Source organism: Alligator mississippiensis, chromosome 7 (assembly GCF_030867095.1).
Source record: "Alligator mississippiensis isolate rAllMis1 chromosome 7, rAllMis1, whole genome shotgun sequence".
Lineage (NCBI taxonomy): Eukaryota > Metazoa > Chordata > Crocodylia > Alligatoridae > Alligator > Alligator mississippiensis.
In genome coordinates, this window is record NC_081830.1 from 56,776,052 (window position 1) to 56,791,354 (window position 15,303).

Genomic DNA, 15,303 nt, shown 5'->3' on the forward strand with positions numbered 1-15,303 from the left:
AACAGCAGTAAGAAGTAGTATTTTATTTTGACCTATAGAAGTACCTCTATCTTCTCACTAATATAGGCATACCCTTGCTCAGTTAAGCTAAAACCTTTTTCCAAACATAAGAACACAACACTGTTATAAAATTAAATGAGCACGAAAGACTACCAAATTCTCTTTGACATTGGCCTTGGTGAGCAACACCAGCTGAACTGTCTGCGGCAGCGGGGGACCAGGAAAACATCATGGGATGGATTGGGAAAGTATACAGTTTTTGACCAGACATTGGTACGATCGGCTCCAATAAATGTGGTTTTGTTATAATTGAAAGACATTTTTTTTGTTGGCCAACTTAAGATAATTAACATTTTTAATAATGCACTTTAAACTCATCCTTTTGTACTACACTGTTTTAATTGTCATAAAATAGCCCCCTTTTTTGTAAAAAGGCATTTGTATAAGTAGCTTAAGGCAGTAGTATTGAACACTTTTTCTAGTATGCACAGATGCATCTGTAATTTTGATAGAATTTCAGGATGGTACAACTTTTTGCTGACTAGTGATGTGGGATAGCTATAGTGACCACCAGGAATTTACCTAGTAAGGTCTTTTGGTTAGTATAGGAAGTATTTCTTTTTTAAACTATGGAATGTCTGTAGTTTGTAGCTTTCAAAGAAAGCTATGTTACCATTTAATTTATTGCAGCATTTTGAAAGTTCACATGCTATTTCTACCCTTCACATGAACTGAACTGTATTTGAAAATAGCTTTAAACATATTTTCTTCTTGCTGATAACTTACTTGTTGTGGTTTTAGCAAAATAGATGGGAAAGCACAGTATAGGGCAAATATTTAATATAGGTGCTTAATTGCAGTGATGCTATATAGTGATGTGTAAAATGTCTACAGAATCCAAGTACAAGAATATAAAATCTCTTTCCTTCCTGTTATTTTCTAGCAGCACTTATTTTTTAGTGCTACTTATTTTCTAGTTTAATAATTTTTTTCCTGTTTGTATAATCAGTATTTAAATAAACTAATTTTAAAGTATTCAGTGCTTTTGTAAGTGCTAAAATTGTTATGATCACCTCTATCAGATGAGGAGTGTAATAAGTTTGAGGGTGGTGGTGGGGGGGAGGGGGTTTGTATCCAGGCTTATTTCAAAACTTTATATCATCCTAAGAAAGATGCCTTTTGCTCAACCGCACTTTGTATCAGACTTGTTGGAGGCATTATTGAATGAAGTTCTGTGGTTGCGGTATATAGGATGTTAGGCAAGAGGCTATCACTTTGTGCTAGACTTCAGATCTGTGAATTTATCAGCATCATTGTAATTTTACTGTACTGGTATTTTCAAATGCAGTTTGCACATACTTAAGTATTTCTTTCTACTTGGACTTCCAGAACACTGCACTAAATGAAATGGCTGCAGAATTATTTTGATTTGTCTTCTGCAGATGTTTCCAGGATTGTCAAAAAGGGTTTCTGTAAAACTGAGTTTTGGGAAGGACTTAAACTGAGCGATACTGTTGGTGTTTTCTGTAACATTTGGAGGAAATGTAGTTTTAGTGCTAATATGCAATTTATATAGACTGTTTACAAATTATTAAGGCTATAGGGGCATATTCTGTTACTTGAGTCTTAAATTTCTTTTTATTAGTTTTTAGTTTTGTAGGAAAAAACAATCCAGTTAAGCACTTTTTATCTGTAACAGAACTTTGAATAGATAAGATGGTAAAAAAATAAAATAACCATCACCTAGTGATCATATATGCACTTTGTTATGTGGTTACAAATGATTTTTTCCTGTATCTTTTATGAACAATTAAAAATAAATTAAATTATAATGCATTCTGAGTTATAACTTGTTTTAAAATCATTAAAATAAAAATTTACAGTACGTGTTCAAAGAGCCAATATCCTTTTGTTGTGTTTAGATAACTTATGGGGTAAAAGCTACACTTGTTTTGCTTGCATTACATGCTAAAATTGTAGGCCTCAAAGCTTTCATGTACTGTGTTGCTGTGAATGGTATTTGAAAATTTAGGATCCTCTTTTACAATGTAAAATCATTTTTGCCTGTAATATTAGTATATTCCACAGAAGGTCAATTAAAAATAACGAATATTTTCTGAGAATAAGTTAGTATTTGTTTTACCACTTGTTAAGTGGATCTACATTTTCAAATGCAATCCAAAACATTTTTCTGACATGCTTCTCTGAATGTTGTGCAGAACAAAATTGGTGTAGCTTTTTTAATTTTTGGAAATGTCATTTGGTTTAAGTTTAGGTAGTTATAAAATGGAAGAAACGTTATCTGGTGTAAATGATGTATGGTTTTGTTCCAATGGCATCCATTTTAAGGTTTGATCAAAAGGATGTTGCCTCTTCAGTGGCTTGCTTTAATAAAATCTCCATCTGGTTTCTGAGTTGGGAAACTTGATGCATGGTTTGCAACATCAGTTATTTTGGTTTTTCTTTTGCATTTATTTGGCAATAAAGCTGGATGGAGTTTCTATTAAATCTTTTAAAATGATCACGCGTGTTTTTAATTTTGAGTTCAGCGTTCATGTAGTTGATATTGTGCAGAAGCTGGATTAATTTTTCGATACAACTGCACAAAATTAGTTTAGGGATTGTTTTCTGTTAACTAACTTAGGCCACACTTTATGTTCATTTGCCCATTTTTCTTGATAAGTACTATTAAAGTAGTTTTTATTAAGGCAAAACTCATGACTGTAAGTCAGCTTGTTGAAATTTAGAAATAATATTTTCACTTAGAAAATGCACACTCCACCATAATCAGGCATGTTTTTATTTTATAATGCCTATCTATATTCACAACGCAAGGCTATAACATTGCTCTGTTACCTTATCTTTTATACAGTTTTTTTAACAGTACAGCAAAATAATCTCCTGCACAGATATAGTATTTTAGGTGAAGTGTAGTTTTTATAATGTTAGGTTTGAATCAATTTTTCTTTAACTGTGTTGTTGTTGTAGGAATTTGCTCGCATTGATTCATCGAATGATAGAGTTTGTGGTACGTGAAGGGCCTATGTTTGAAGCCATGATCATGAACAGAGAAATCAACAATCCAATGTTCAGGTGCTTTTTTTTATCAATATATAACAACATAGAATCTAGTTGAGCTATTGCTAAGCATTATCTTTTAAAAAAAAAAAATGTAATGGCAGATGCTAAGTGAGTATTTTGAGTACATGGTTAAATTTTGAAAGAGAGTTTTAGAAGTTCTCCTTCAAGTACAAGCAGATGTATACAATTCATGTGGTACTGATACTGAAATTAATATTCATGTCATATAGACTAGTCCATTTAAAAATACTGTAATTCTATAGTAAAGCTAATCTGGTAAATCTATTTTTCAAATAATACACAGCTCCTTGTCATTTGAACAGCTCAAAAGTCATTGATAAAAATAGTAACAAATGAGAAAATATAAATTGGATAGCGTCCATAGGAGTTGAGTTGTTCCATTAACTTTAACAGAATTTGAATTAGATCCTGTTACAGCTGCTTGGAACTTGGAATTTCTGCTTCACAAGAATGGTTATTTTGAAATTTACTCTTGTTCCATTTGGAAAGGTCAACATTTCTGTGAAATACTTAGAAAATTAATTTTGGAGACACAAGAGTGACCTTACAAAATATTTATTTCAGTAAGGTTGAGGTGCTTCATTTCAACTATCATTTTGATTTTTATAATACAGGTAGTGAATGAAACTTGAAGCACAACAGCATTATCGAAACATTCCCATGAGTAGGGTTTTTGTCGAATCAGTTTGTTTTTTGGAAAAATTTCAGCAAGCTTTGACTGTTTAGTGTACCACCTGAGTAACTGAGCCATGTGCTCATAGGCTGGGAAATTCCTCCTGCATAGCATCCATGTTAGAGTAGCTAGTCAGCAGTGTTATGTGGCCAGTTAGTCTGCATAGTTTCACCAGCTCAGCTACCAGAATTCTACTTTTCTGGTGCTCACGAAGTCCTCGTGGAACTTTAGTTTTCGTCACGCGCTTTCTGCATGTTGTGGGTTTCCTTCATCTGTTTCCTACCAGCTGTACTAATGTTGTGGAAGACCGTTATTTCACTTTTGCTGACTTTGTGTATGTCTGTTACTGTGTTCTCAGTGTGTTCTAGCAGAGGTGCTCCCAAGTGTACCAACTGCTTTCCTTCCTCTCCTTTCTGCTAAGCAGGGACATTTGGCAGCGGACTGCTCTGGGGGACAATCCCCCATAGCAGGCAGCTCTTACCAGAAGCTGGAGTCTTGAGAGTGACCGTAGTAGGGAATATATATGCAGCAGCTTCATACTGTTGCTTTTCCAGGTGTGGCTGGGATGATCAGGACCTTTTTAGGAGTAGCCTTTCAAGAAATGTCAAGAATGTGGGATAGATGTACTGTGTTGCCCGCATGATAGGCAGGAGTTGCATCTGAAAGGAATCAGCAGCTTTAGATCAGGGGTGTCAAACTTATGGGCCAAATCTAAACTGGTTTTCTGTGGGACAGATTCAGGTCCTCAGGCTTCTCACAGATCAAGTAACCCACAGGCAGTGGCCTAATTAATCCCCTGGCACCCAGAGCTGCTGTTTGCAGTGTAACTCTGGAACCCAGGAAATTAACACCTTTGCCACTCACCCCCTTTTCCCTGCCACCAATCTTAGTCCTTAGGGGTGACTAGAAACACTGATTTTTGGCAGCAGGTAAAGGGTGAGGGTAGACAAGTATCATGAACTCCCTTGGTTCTGGAAATGACAGCTTTGGCACCTGCAGGGATTGCCACAGTTGCAGAGGCTCCATCAGCCATGGTGATGAGCACCACTTACCGAATATGCTGTACAGAGGTGGGTGGTCCAGGCTACAAGAAATTCTGTGGGACTGGATGACCCGTCTCCACAGGCTGTATGTTTGATACCTCTGCTTTAGATGATACATTTCCTATTGGGTTTCACATCTCTTAAATACTTCATAACATACTTTATTTTTTCTCTCCATCTCTGGCTTAGGTTTTTATTTGAAAACCAAACTCCAGCCCATGTTTACTACAGGTGGAAGCTTTATTCAATTCTACAGGCAAGTAACATTTTAGTGGCGGTTCACAGTTTTAAATATGAAATTCAGAAACACCAAATATGATATATTTTTGTTTTTGTTAGGGAGATGCTCCAACCAAATGGAGGACAGAAGATTTTCGTATGTTCAAAAATGGATCATTTTGGAGGCCGCCACCATTAAACCCATACCTGCATGGGATGTCTGAAGAGCAAGAAACTGAAGCATTTGTAGAGGAACCTAATAAGAAGGGTGCACTTAAGGAGGAGTAAGAGCTTTTACATTTTCAAATGGGTCTGTCTTGTGAATATTTTTTTGCAAACTTTACAATGTGTAAATCTTGACATGGTACAATATTTGTTGGAATGTTAAGTAGGAGCTCTCCTTTAAATTTTATTTCTTTTGTTCTTTTTTTTACTATAGTTTATGTGGAAGGGAATGCTCAGATTGTTCAGTTGGAAGAGTCTTGTATTTACAGGGAATTGGAGGGAAGATTGTCACAGATTTTTTGCCTGGTTTTCTTTCTACTTTCTGGCAGTGTAGTAGTATAATACTGCACTCTAGACTGGCATGTTTTGCTGGTTTCATGAGACTTTGGCTGCTTTGGATATCAGAAAAGAGCTAAATGTTAATGATGTCCCTGCTTACATATTTTATCAGCAAAATTTGGTTGGCCTAACTTCAGTAACTAGGGGAGTAGCTGTTTTATATTTAAATTTTTATATTTACTGATTCCACTGACCAAAAATTTAAAATAAGGAAGAGCTAGGCCTGTGCAAAGTGGCAAGTATTTGATTCCGATTTGGATTTGGTGATTTGAGTCACTGTCCCAATCCGATTCTGCTGAATCGGATTCGAAGATTTGGCCATAGACTAAGTAGGCAGCAGTTCTCTACCGCAGCTGCCTCCAGCTGGTAAGTCTGTTGTGGTGGGCGGAGGGGGGAGGGAAGGGTTGTGGCGGGGGCAGATAAATGCCTGCACAGCGAGGGAGGGATTGGGGCTGGGGCTGGGACAAGCTGCCGAGCCATGGTGGGTGGTGTGGGACTCAGGGAGAGGGGTTCCTGCCACTGTGTGCCGTCGGTCCAGGAGCTGCTCTTCTGGTGGCTCCTCTGGCAACTTTTGCCGCCGGTCCAGGAGGGCATGGGAGTGGGCGTGTGCCCCCAGATCTACACGGGGCAGGCTCAGCCCAGTTCCACTCCAGGAGGCTAACCCCAGCTGCCTGCTGCTGGGCTGTGCTCTGGGTGGTTAGCCTCAGCCACAGCCCAGAGCGCAGCCCTGGCTCTGCTCACCCTGCAGAGCGCAGTGGAGCAGGAGCTATATGGGGTGCATCCACCCTAAAATTCACCATAGCCCCTGGTGCTGGCCCTGCCCTGATCCAGGTGCATGTGTCCGGCCCCATGCCCTGTTGCTGCTGCTTGCACAGTGGTCCAGGAGCTGCTCTTCCAATGGCTCTTCTGGTGGCTCTCGCCACCAGTCTGGGAGGGCATGGGAGCGGGCCTGTGCCTTTGGATCTGCGTGGGGTGGGCTGGGCTGTGCTCCAGGAGGCTTGCCCCAGTTGCCCACCACTGGCCTGCACTCCGTGGGGCAGGTAGAGCCAGGGCTGTGCTCTGGGCAGCTAGCAGCTTGTTTGAGAGATGCGGTGAGGCTGGAGCAGCTTCTGCCACTGCCCGTTGCTTGTCTGAGGCAGCGCAGTGGCACTGTCCCATGCCTTCCCGCCCCTGCTGGGTGAGCAGCAGGAGGGCATAGTCCCCGCTTCCAGTGCCTTCTGCCCCCTGTCTAGAGCCCAGCCCAGCCCGCTCCTCGCAGATCTGGGGGCGCACACCTGTTTCCCTGCCTTCCTGGACTGGTGGCAAGAGCCACAGGAGGAGCCACTGAAAGAGCAGCTCCTGAACTGGGGGTGCATAGTGGCGCACAGTGGTGGGAGCTCCCCTCCCTAAGTCCTATGCTCCCTTGCCCTGGCTTGCCCCAGCCCCAATCCCTCCCTCGCTGTGGGGGCATTTGATCTGCCGTCCCCACCCCCCGATGCTCCTTTCCTTGCCCCTCCGCCCACCACAGCAGACTTACCAGCTGGAGGCAGCTATGTCCAGCGTGGTCGAGGACTGCTGCCTGTTTAGTCTATGGTTGAATCTCCCAACCGGCACTGAATCTCTCTGAATCGATTCAGAGGCTTCTGATTTGATTTGGGCCTTTTAATGGGTCTCCCAGTTCTATTTGGATTCGTAGATTTGGCTGCTGAATAGGGCCAAATCTCCTCCGAATTGAATGAGCTACTGAAGCTTCGCACATCCCTAGGAAGAGCTACTTATAGCCAGAAGGAAACAGTACAACAAATGTTCTGTTCTTCCACTTACCCTGTGATGACATGCTAATAACAAAAGTTGACATGATCAAAGTGTTTTGGTACAAGACCAACTTTGTCAGTGAACTATTGAAATCAACCATGGTATTTCCAGTTCAGTTCAGAATAGAAACTTGAAAATAATCCTCTTACAAATACATCTGACAAATGGATTCCCTGATTAGTATGCACAATGCAGAGTCACATGGCAAAGAATAGTTTTGTGTACTTGCTTGCATCCACAGCCTCTTAGATTGGAAGTCGCCAGCCTGATATCCTGTCACACAGATAATGTGTCAGGAATAGGTCTTTGAAGTCAGTGTAATAGAATTTACCTGAGTTTCCTTTTATAGATTCAGCTTCCATTTTTCTATCCTTGTTTTCTATTCAGCAATATAACTACTGTAGCAAGTATAGTTTTAGAAATGGGTTATAACTGCAAGGAGATAAGAGAGATTACAATGATCTGTGATGTTTTGCTGTTTAACTTCTTACAATTTAACTTTTTAAAAGGGAGTGAACAGATTTGGGCTTTTTGTCTGTTTGTTTTTAATCTGAGGTCTTACCTATATGAGGAAAAGCATGGAATAGCAATTCCTCACTATCCCCGTGTGTGTATGCTGACATGCTTACACTTGCATAAAGCCACACTTTGGAGTAAGTGTGTTCACATCAGTATTTGTTCTGCAGTGGTTATTTTCAATAGCTTCCCCAAGATTTCTCTACAAGCAGTAAATGCGTATCTTCTAAATACATATGCATCTTAGGCATTGCAAACCTACTACAATAAATTATAAAATTGTCGTGGTTATTTTGGCCATAAAAAAAAATGTAACCCACCACATGTTAAGTTAGGAATTTTTTGACAAAAGGGCTGCTAATTTATACGAAAACATGTTAAAACACTGTATGAAATTTTAGACAGAGGGACAAATTAGAGGAAATCCTGCGTGGATTAACGCCTCGTAAGAATGATATTGGGGATGCAATGGTTTTCTGTCTTAATAATGCTGAAGCTGCTGAAGAAATTGTAGACTGCATTACTGAGTCGCTGTCCATTCTGAAGACTCCTCTTCCCAAAAAGGTATGATCATTTGCCTTAATCATATTGCATATGTTTTTTGGGATTGCTTATGCACATATTGCAGGAAAAGTTGTTATTGCACAGATCATGGGCACATACAAATGTTCAACTCTAGCAGTACAAAATGATTCATGGGGGAGGAAAAAGTACAGATGTTCAGTCTGCATCCCTCCCTCTCTCCTGCTCCTTTCACCTTGAGACTGAAGTGATTCAAGCTCGGGGAAAGTGTGGGCTGCTTCATTTGTCCTATTCCCAGGGGAACTGCAGCAGTGGGGCAAAGCCCCCTGACTGCTTTTGATGCTGGGATTCCAGTGTGAGAACCAGGCCAGGGGGCTTTTGGTGCTGCTCCCTCAGGTCAGCTCCTGCCAGACCTCGAAGGAGGGTAAGCAGCAGGAAAGTGTGACAGATGTTCAGTCTCTCAGGAGAAACTCTCCCAGGAACAATTTCTATCTTGTTATATTTAGGTTCTTTTTTTCCCAGAACAGCCATTTTTGCTCTGGGAGAAAAAGCTGGACTGTCTGCACTCTTGTGTTGCAGTGAAATATCTACTGTGCAGAAATCCTCTGCAGGGGATTCCTCTGGTGCAGGGAACCCCTGCATGAGTTTGTCTACTTGCAGGAGCATGCCCCAAGTTGGGGTGTAGCAGCTTGATGCAAGCACTGGGGAAGTCCCCTGCAGGGAGATTCCCAGGATGCACAATAAGCAAACAGAGGTCCTCACAAACTGTGACTACCTTTGGTAGCAGCAACATTTTTGGGCTCTTAGAACATAATAATGGGCTAGGATGTCTGTTTGCTTATAACTTTTGATGGCATAAAAATTCTTATGCCCACGCAAGGGCAGTGTTTATTTGCACCTTAAGTTTCTTTAAAACTAGGACTTGACGTTGATGATCCTTTTTTTCCTGCATTTGTAACCATTTTACTTACTTACAATTTTTTTTTTTTTTTTAATCTTGAAACCGATTTCCATTCATTCCTAAGCTAGCCTTTTGTACCTCCAAGTGTTAGCTTTTTTTATCTTCATGGACAAATATGCAATTTCCAATACAGGAAGTAAAAATAAGAAATCTAAAATCTTTTCCTGATAAGAGTATGAAATTCATGTATGTACTGAAGATTTGATGACTTTTCTTACAAGACATTATTCAAAACACAGAAAAGAATACTAGTTACCTGCTAATGTGTAGTAAAAATACAGCTGCATCTTGCTAGCTTAATTGAAAATGGCAAAACATCTCTTGAATTTGTCTGTCTTTAACATTTATGCCAAGAGAGTACAGTATTATCACAATGCAACTTTTAAAGTAACTTGGTCTTAATTTGGACATTCTTTATTATAGATTGCAAGATTATACTTGGTATCAGATGTGTTATACAACTCTTCAGCTAAAGTTGCCAATGCTTCATATTATAGAAAATTGTAAGTATCAGCTTTTTTAAATTATTGTCAATCAAAATAAAAGAATGTATTAATATTTAAAAAATGCATCCCATCTTAAAGAATCATAGAAAATCAGGGTTGGAAGGGACCTCAGGAGGTCATTTAGTCCAAAACCCTGCTCAAAGCAGGACCAGCCCCAACTAGATCACTCTAGCCACAGCTTTGCAAGGATGGAGCTTCCATCACATATTTAGGTAACACGTTCCAGTGCTTCACCATCCTCCTAGTGAGAGAGTTTTTTCTAATATCCAACTTAAACTTCCTTTGATTCAACTTGGGACCACTGCTCCTTGTTCTGTCATCTGCCACCACTGAGAACAGTCTAGCTCCATCCTCTTTTGAACTTCCCTTCAGGTAGTTGAAGGCTTGTATTAAATCCCCTCTCAGTCTTCTCTTCTCTAGACCAAATAAGCCCTGTTCCCTCAGCCTCTTCTCAGAAGTCATGTGCCCCAGCCCCTGAACTATTTTCATTGCACTTTGCTGGATTCTCGCCAATTTGTCCACATCTTTTCTGTAGTGGGCCCCTCAAAACTGGACATTCCGGGTGTGGCCTCACCAGTGCAGAATAGAGGGGAATAATTACTTCCCTCAATCTGCTGGCAGCAGTGTTACTAATGAAGCCCAGTGTTCTGTTAGCTTTCTTGGGCAACAAGGGCACACTGCTGACTTATATCCAGCTTATTGTTCACTGCAACTCCCAGATCCTTTTCTGCAGAGCTGCTGCTTAGCCAGTTGGTCTCAGGCCTGTAGCGGTACATGGGTTTCTTCTGTCCTAAGTGCAAAACTTTGCACTTATCCTTGTTTAACCTTATTAGATTTCTTTCGACCCAATCCTCCAATTTGTTTAGGTCACTCTGAATCCTAGCCCTACCCTTCAGTAAATCTACTACTCCCCTCCAGCTTGGTGTCATCTGCGAACCTGCTTAGGGTGCAATACATCCCATCTTTGAGATTGTTAATGAAGATATTGAACAAAACCAGCCCCAGGACTGACCCCTGGGGCACTCCACTTGATACCAGCTGCCAATGAGATGTTGAGCCATTGATCACTACCTGTTGAGGCCAGCCAGTTTTCTAGCCACCGTACAGTCCATTCATTCAATTCATACTTCCTCAGCTTGCTTGCAAGAATGCTGTGGGAGACTATCAAAACCCTTGCTGAAATTCAAGGTATATCACGTCCAATGCATCCACAGAACCAGTCATCTCATAGAAAACCATCAGGTTGGTCAGGCATGACTGGCCCTTGGTGAATCCATGCTGACTGTTCCTAATCACCTTCTCCAAGTGCTTAGAAATGGATTTCTTGAGGTCCTGCTCCATGATTTTTCTGGGGACTGAGGTGAGGCTGACTGGGTCTGTAGTTCCCTGGATCCTCTTTCTTCCCTTGAGCTTGGGGACTCCTGGGTTCTCTATCCTGGGTAAGTACAGGAGGTTGAAGGCTGCTGAAGTTATGGCATCCTTGCCATAGCATCATGGTTTAGAGTTTCTGAAGCTCTGCCTGCAGCAGCCCCTCACATAAGTCCTTCAGTCAAGCCTTTTATGGGAGCTTGATGGTGGCCCTTGTACTAAACTTTCAAAAAAAGCACTGTCTGGCTGGATATGGGGCTGTAAGAATGCTTTTTTTTGCTGCAGCCTTTTTAGAGCAGTCTGAAGGGACTAAAGGAGGAGTGAGTGAGGATCTCCATTTTACATTTTCATGTATAATTGTCTTAGTTTTAAGTTCAATGCATGGCTTAAAGTTTAGAGGTCTATAAGAAGACATTTAAGATGCGATCCATTTAAAAGAAACATGTTTTAGAAATTATTAATGATATACTGCACTGGAATGGCATTTGTCATGGTACAAAATTTAACTAAATGCGTGTGTTTTAATTCCAGTTTTGAAACAAAATTATGTCAGATATTCTCTGATCTCAATGCTACTTATCGTACAATACAAGGCCATTTGCAGTCTGAGAATTTCAAGGTATGTGTATCATTGTTTATATGACACTTAAAAAGGTGAATTAGGAATATACTTCTTCACAAAAGCATGGGTAAATAACATGGCTAACACAAAAATCCCTTTGTATTTATACAGTTCCATTTCATTTCTTTATCACAAAGGCCCCTCCAGAAGTTATTTTTATTTTACTGCAAAATGTGCAGCACTACCAAAAATAAAGTGCTCTGGGTGGCTAGGCATTCAAAGCCCCCTAGCCTGAGGATGACAGAATTGACACAAAGGCGCACACTCCAGCCATGGGGCAATAGGGTGCTACCCTGTAGTTCTCTCTTCCGCCCATCCCTAGGGAACTTCAAAGGGCTTGCAACCCATACATACTTAGTGACAGGTTTATGAGCCCATTAAATTCCTAGCTCCCAGGCAGCCTGAGAGCTGACTGAAATCTGTCAGGCAGCCCTACCTGGGTGGCAGGGGCTGATCAGGGATATCTGCCATGATCAGCCCCTGCTACCTCCATTTGCACTGGAGATGAGGGTGAAGGGGCTTCTTGTAACCAGTTGCAGAATCTGATGGGGGGACATAGGCCCTGCACCCCCAAATCAGCCCCTGTTACAGTGAGACTCCTCACCCTTGCCACCTAACCCAGGGCTGTTTTGGGGCACACTGCAGGGTTGGGGGTAGCTCTGATTGCTGTTCTCTATCCCACAGGGATTGTTCTCTGTGGTTGCCTGACTGCTGGAACTTTAAAGGATGTTCCAGCAGCTCAACATGGGGAATCTAGGGATGTAAATATTGTTTAAAGAAGTATCCATTTAACCTGCTCTAATTATGTCAGTTAAGTGGTTAACAGATAACACAATAGCTCAGACGTGACTGCTACAGAAAGCTGCTCCTGGGGCCTTTGGGAGGAGGAGGGGTGTGGGGGGTGGGGGGGAAGGGAGAGTCAGTGGCAAGCCCTGCCACTAAATGCGAGCAGCAGCAGGCAAGGAGCTTTCCCAGTCTGATGCAGCTGCTGGTGGTGCTGGGAGGAAGGAGCACCTGTGAAAGAGCAGCTAATTGATCATTAGGCTGCCTGGTGCTTTCCTGTTTACCCTCATAGGCCAGGGGGTACTAGTCCCCCTGGCCCCTTTCCCCTCCCCTCCTCCTTAGTCACTGCTCTGCTTCCCTTCCCTTCCCCACTGGACTGTAATGCTAACTTTTCCCATTCCTTAGGGCAACCCATTCCTTAGTGCTGCAGCTGCCTGAGTTCACTTTACAGTTAGGGCTGCTCACCCACTGAAACTTTAAAGGTCACACAGTAGGCGGCTTCCTGGTGCTGGGCTACTCCAGATATTTTAAAGGGCATGTGGTAGCCAAGCGGTCCTCCTTAATAGACTGTGTTGGGTGTTTTCTCAGGGAGCCAGCTGCTGTCTTTCCCATTTATTTGGAAGTGGGGGGAGAAAGCAGAGTACTGTGCAACTTTTGGTGGGTAAAGATGTGACAAGATGCAAAATTTGTCCCAGCACAATGAAGAAGTTGATGTTTGAATTTGTAACTTTTGTTGCAAATCCTTTGCTTGTGGGGCGGATTGGAATCTGCTTAACAGCAGATTGGCTATTATTTCAAAAATAGCTGCTTTGAATCTGTGCTGAAATTGTGACCTTTTTAAAAAAATGTTTAAAAGAAAAACAGTTTTAAAATAAGTTTAGTAGTTGATAATTAGACTTTATTAAACCCCGCAGCATGCTAATTTTCTATTTTAAAGCTAAATTCATTTCTAATTTTCACAAGGCACAGAAAACTATACAATACTTAATGTTTTTCCTGTTGAAAATATTTTATATGCCAAACGCATGTGTTCAGACTTTGTAAATTGTGATTCTGGTAGCAACCTGGCAAACAAGTTTGAGCACTTGGCTAATTTTTTAATAAATTGTATGTACTTAGAATAAAAATCAGTGTTTAAATGGAAATGATGGTACAGTATTAATTCAGTTATACAAATAACACATCTCTAATTACTTCAATCACATGTTGATACACTTTTCTATGTTCTTGCACAAGGAACCAACATCTATTTTATTTGGTAAAGATGGTCATTTTGATAGAACTTTTGAGTAGAATGATTAATTTCCTTTGCTTTTGGAACTGGCTAGCAGAAAATGAAAGTAATGTAAGTTTAACCAGACATTAACAAAACCCAAATGAGGTAGAAAATAGTTCAGATCTGTTTTTAGGTCACTAGATATTCTGAACATAATGGTATCTTAATATGTACAAATAGAATTATTTAGCAATATCACTTTATCTCTAATATGTTTCTGATGATTTTAAATATTTTCTTATGAATTATACTAGTTTTTTTTATCTGCTACTTTTAGCAACGGGTAATGACATGCTTCAGAGCATGGGAGGACTGGGCAATTTATCCAGAACCCTTTTTAATCAAACTGCAGAATATTTTCTTGGGGCTTGTAAATATCATAGAAGATAAAGAAGCTGAGGTAAGTGGTTGAATTAGTAAAGGTAACACAGTGGTGATGATGCTTCTTTAGGGGAAACGACAACAAAAAGCAACAAGGATTATATTAGTATCCTTAGTTGAGTGTGTGTGGCTGCTCATGACAGAGATAGTAATTTATGGATTTTGTCAAACCTGAGCTTTCGTCTAGGTATTCAGGTAGGAATTGAAAACTTTTTTTCCACGTATCCCATAAAAGACACACACTCAGTGGCTTTCAAGTGTGGCTGTTCCTACCACCACTTGTCTTTTGTTACTTTTTACTTACTATAATGCACAATACATGAAGTTTCATACAGAAACCATTTAGAAACTGAAGCTAGCATAGAATGTGACAGGTCACTTACTTTCTATTGGATGTACTTTGTAATATTTGTCTGTGAATTTCCAGGTGGCATTTTAGGTGTTGGTTTTGATTTTTTTTCACGGCCTAGAAAACTTGGGGACTTCGTTACCTGAACCACCTTTTTGACTCCCAATGCCATGTGTTACTTGTAGAATTAATAAGCCATTTGAACTTTTTCAGTTGATATCAAAGGAAGGAGTTGGTAGATCATTCTCAGAAATGAAGTTTGTTAAATTTCCAGACTAAATGTGAAACATCTTTTTTTAACTTATTTTTGAGGAAGGCTTATGGAGGAATATGGATGTGTTATTTGAATGGGATGTACAAACGATTTAAGGCATTATTTTGACATTGGGCACTTTCATGTTAGAATTCCCAAAGCATAGGGAAGATGTTTGTTGATGTTTTTACATCTGATTTATATATCCCATGTTGGGAAGGTCAACTCACAGTAAATAGAAAAGTGTTAGGAGCAGTTTCTACTTTGTAGCACTGCTAAGATATAGTATTGAAAAAGAGGTAGGCAAATTACAATATAAATGGAAGGTAAATTTGTTTCCACTAAGCAGTAAAAAAAACCCCAAGAAAACA

The 15,303-nt window shown here is 40.5% G+C and overlaps 1 protein-coding gene across 8 annotated transcripts in view; it reads left to right on the top strand.

Moving 5' to 3' along the window:
* U2SURP (U2 snRNP associated SURP domain containing) overlaps window positions 1-15,303 on the top strand; it is a 78,227-nt gene that overhangs the window by 39,705 nt on the left and 23,219 nt on the right. For all 8 annotated transcript variants that reach the window (XM_059731001.1, XM_059731003.1, XM_059731002.1 and 5 more), the window contains 7 exons: window positions 2,989-3,093; window positions 5,008-5,078; window positions 5,162-5,321; window positions 8,313-8,475; window positions 9,818-9,897; window positions 11,800-11,887; window positions 14,227-14,349. In XM_059731001.1, the coding sequence (XP_059586984.1) occupies window positions 2,989-3,093; window positions 5,008-5,078; window positions 5,162-5,321; window positions 8,313-8,475; window positions 9,818-9,897; window positions 11,800-11,887; window positions 14,227-14,349 (790 nt within the window). The remainder of the gene's footprint in view (window positions 1-2,988; window positions 3,094-5,007; window positions 5,079-5,161; window positions 5,322-8,312; window positions 8,476-9,817; window positions 9,898-11,799; window positions 11,888-14,226; window positions 14,350-15,303) is intronic.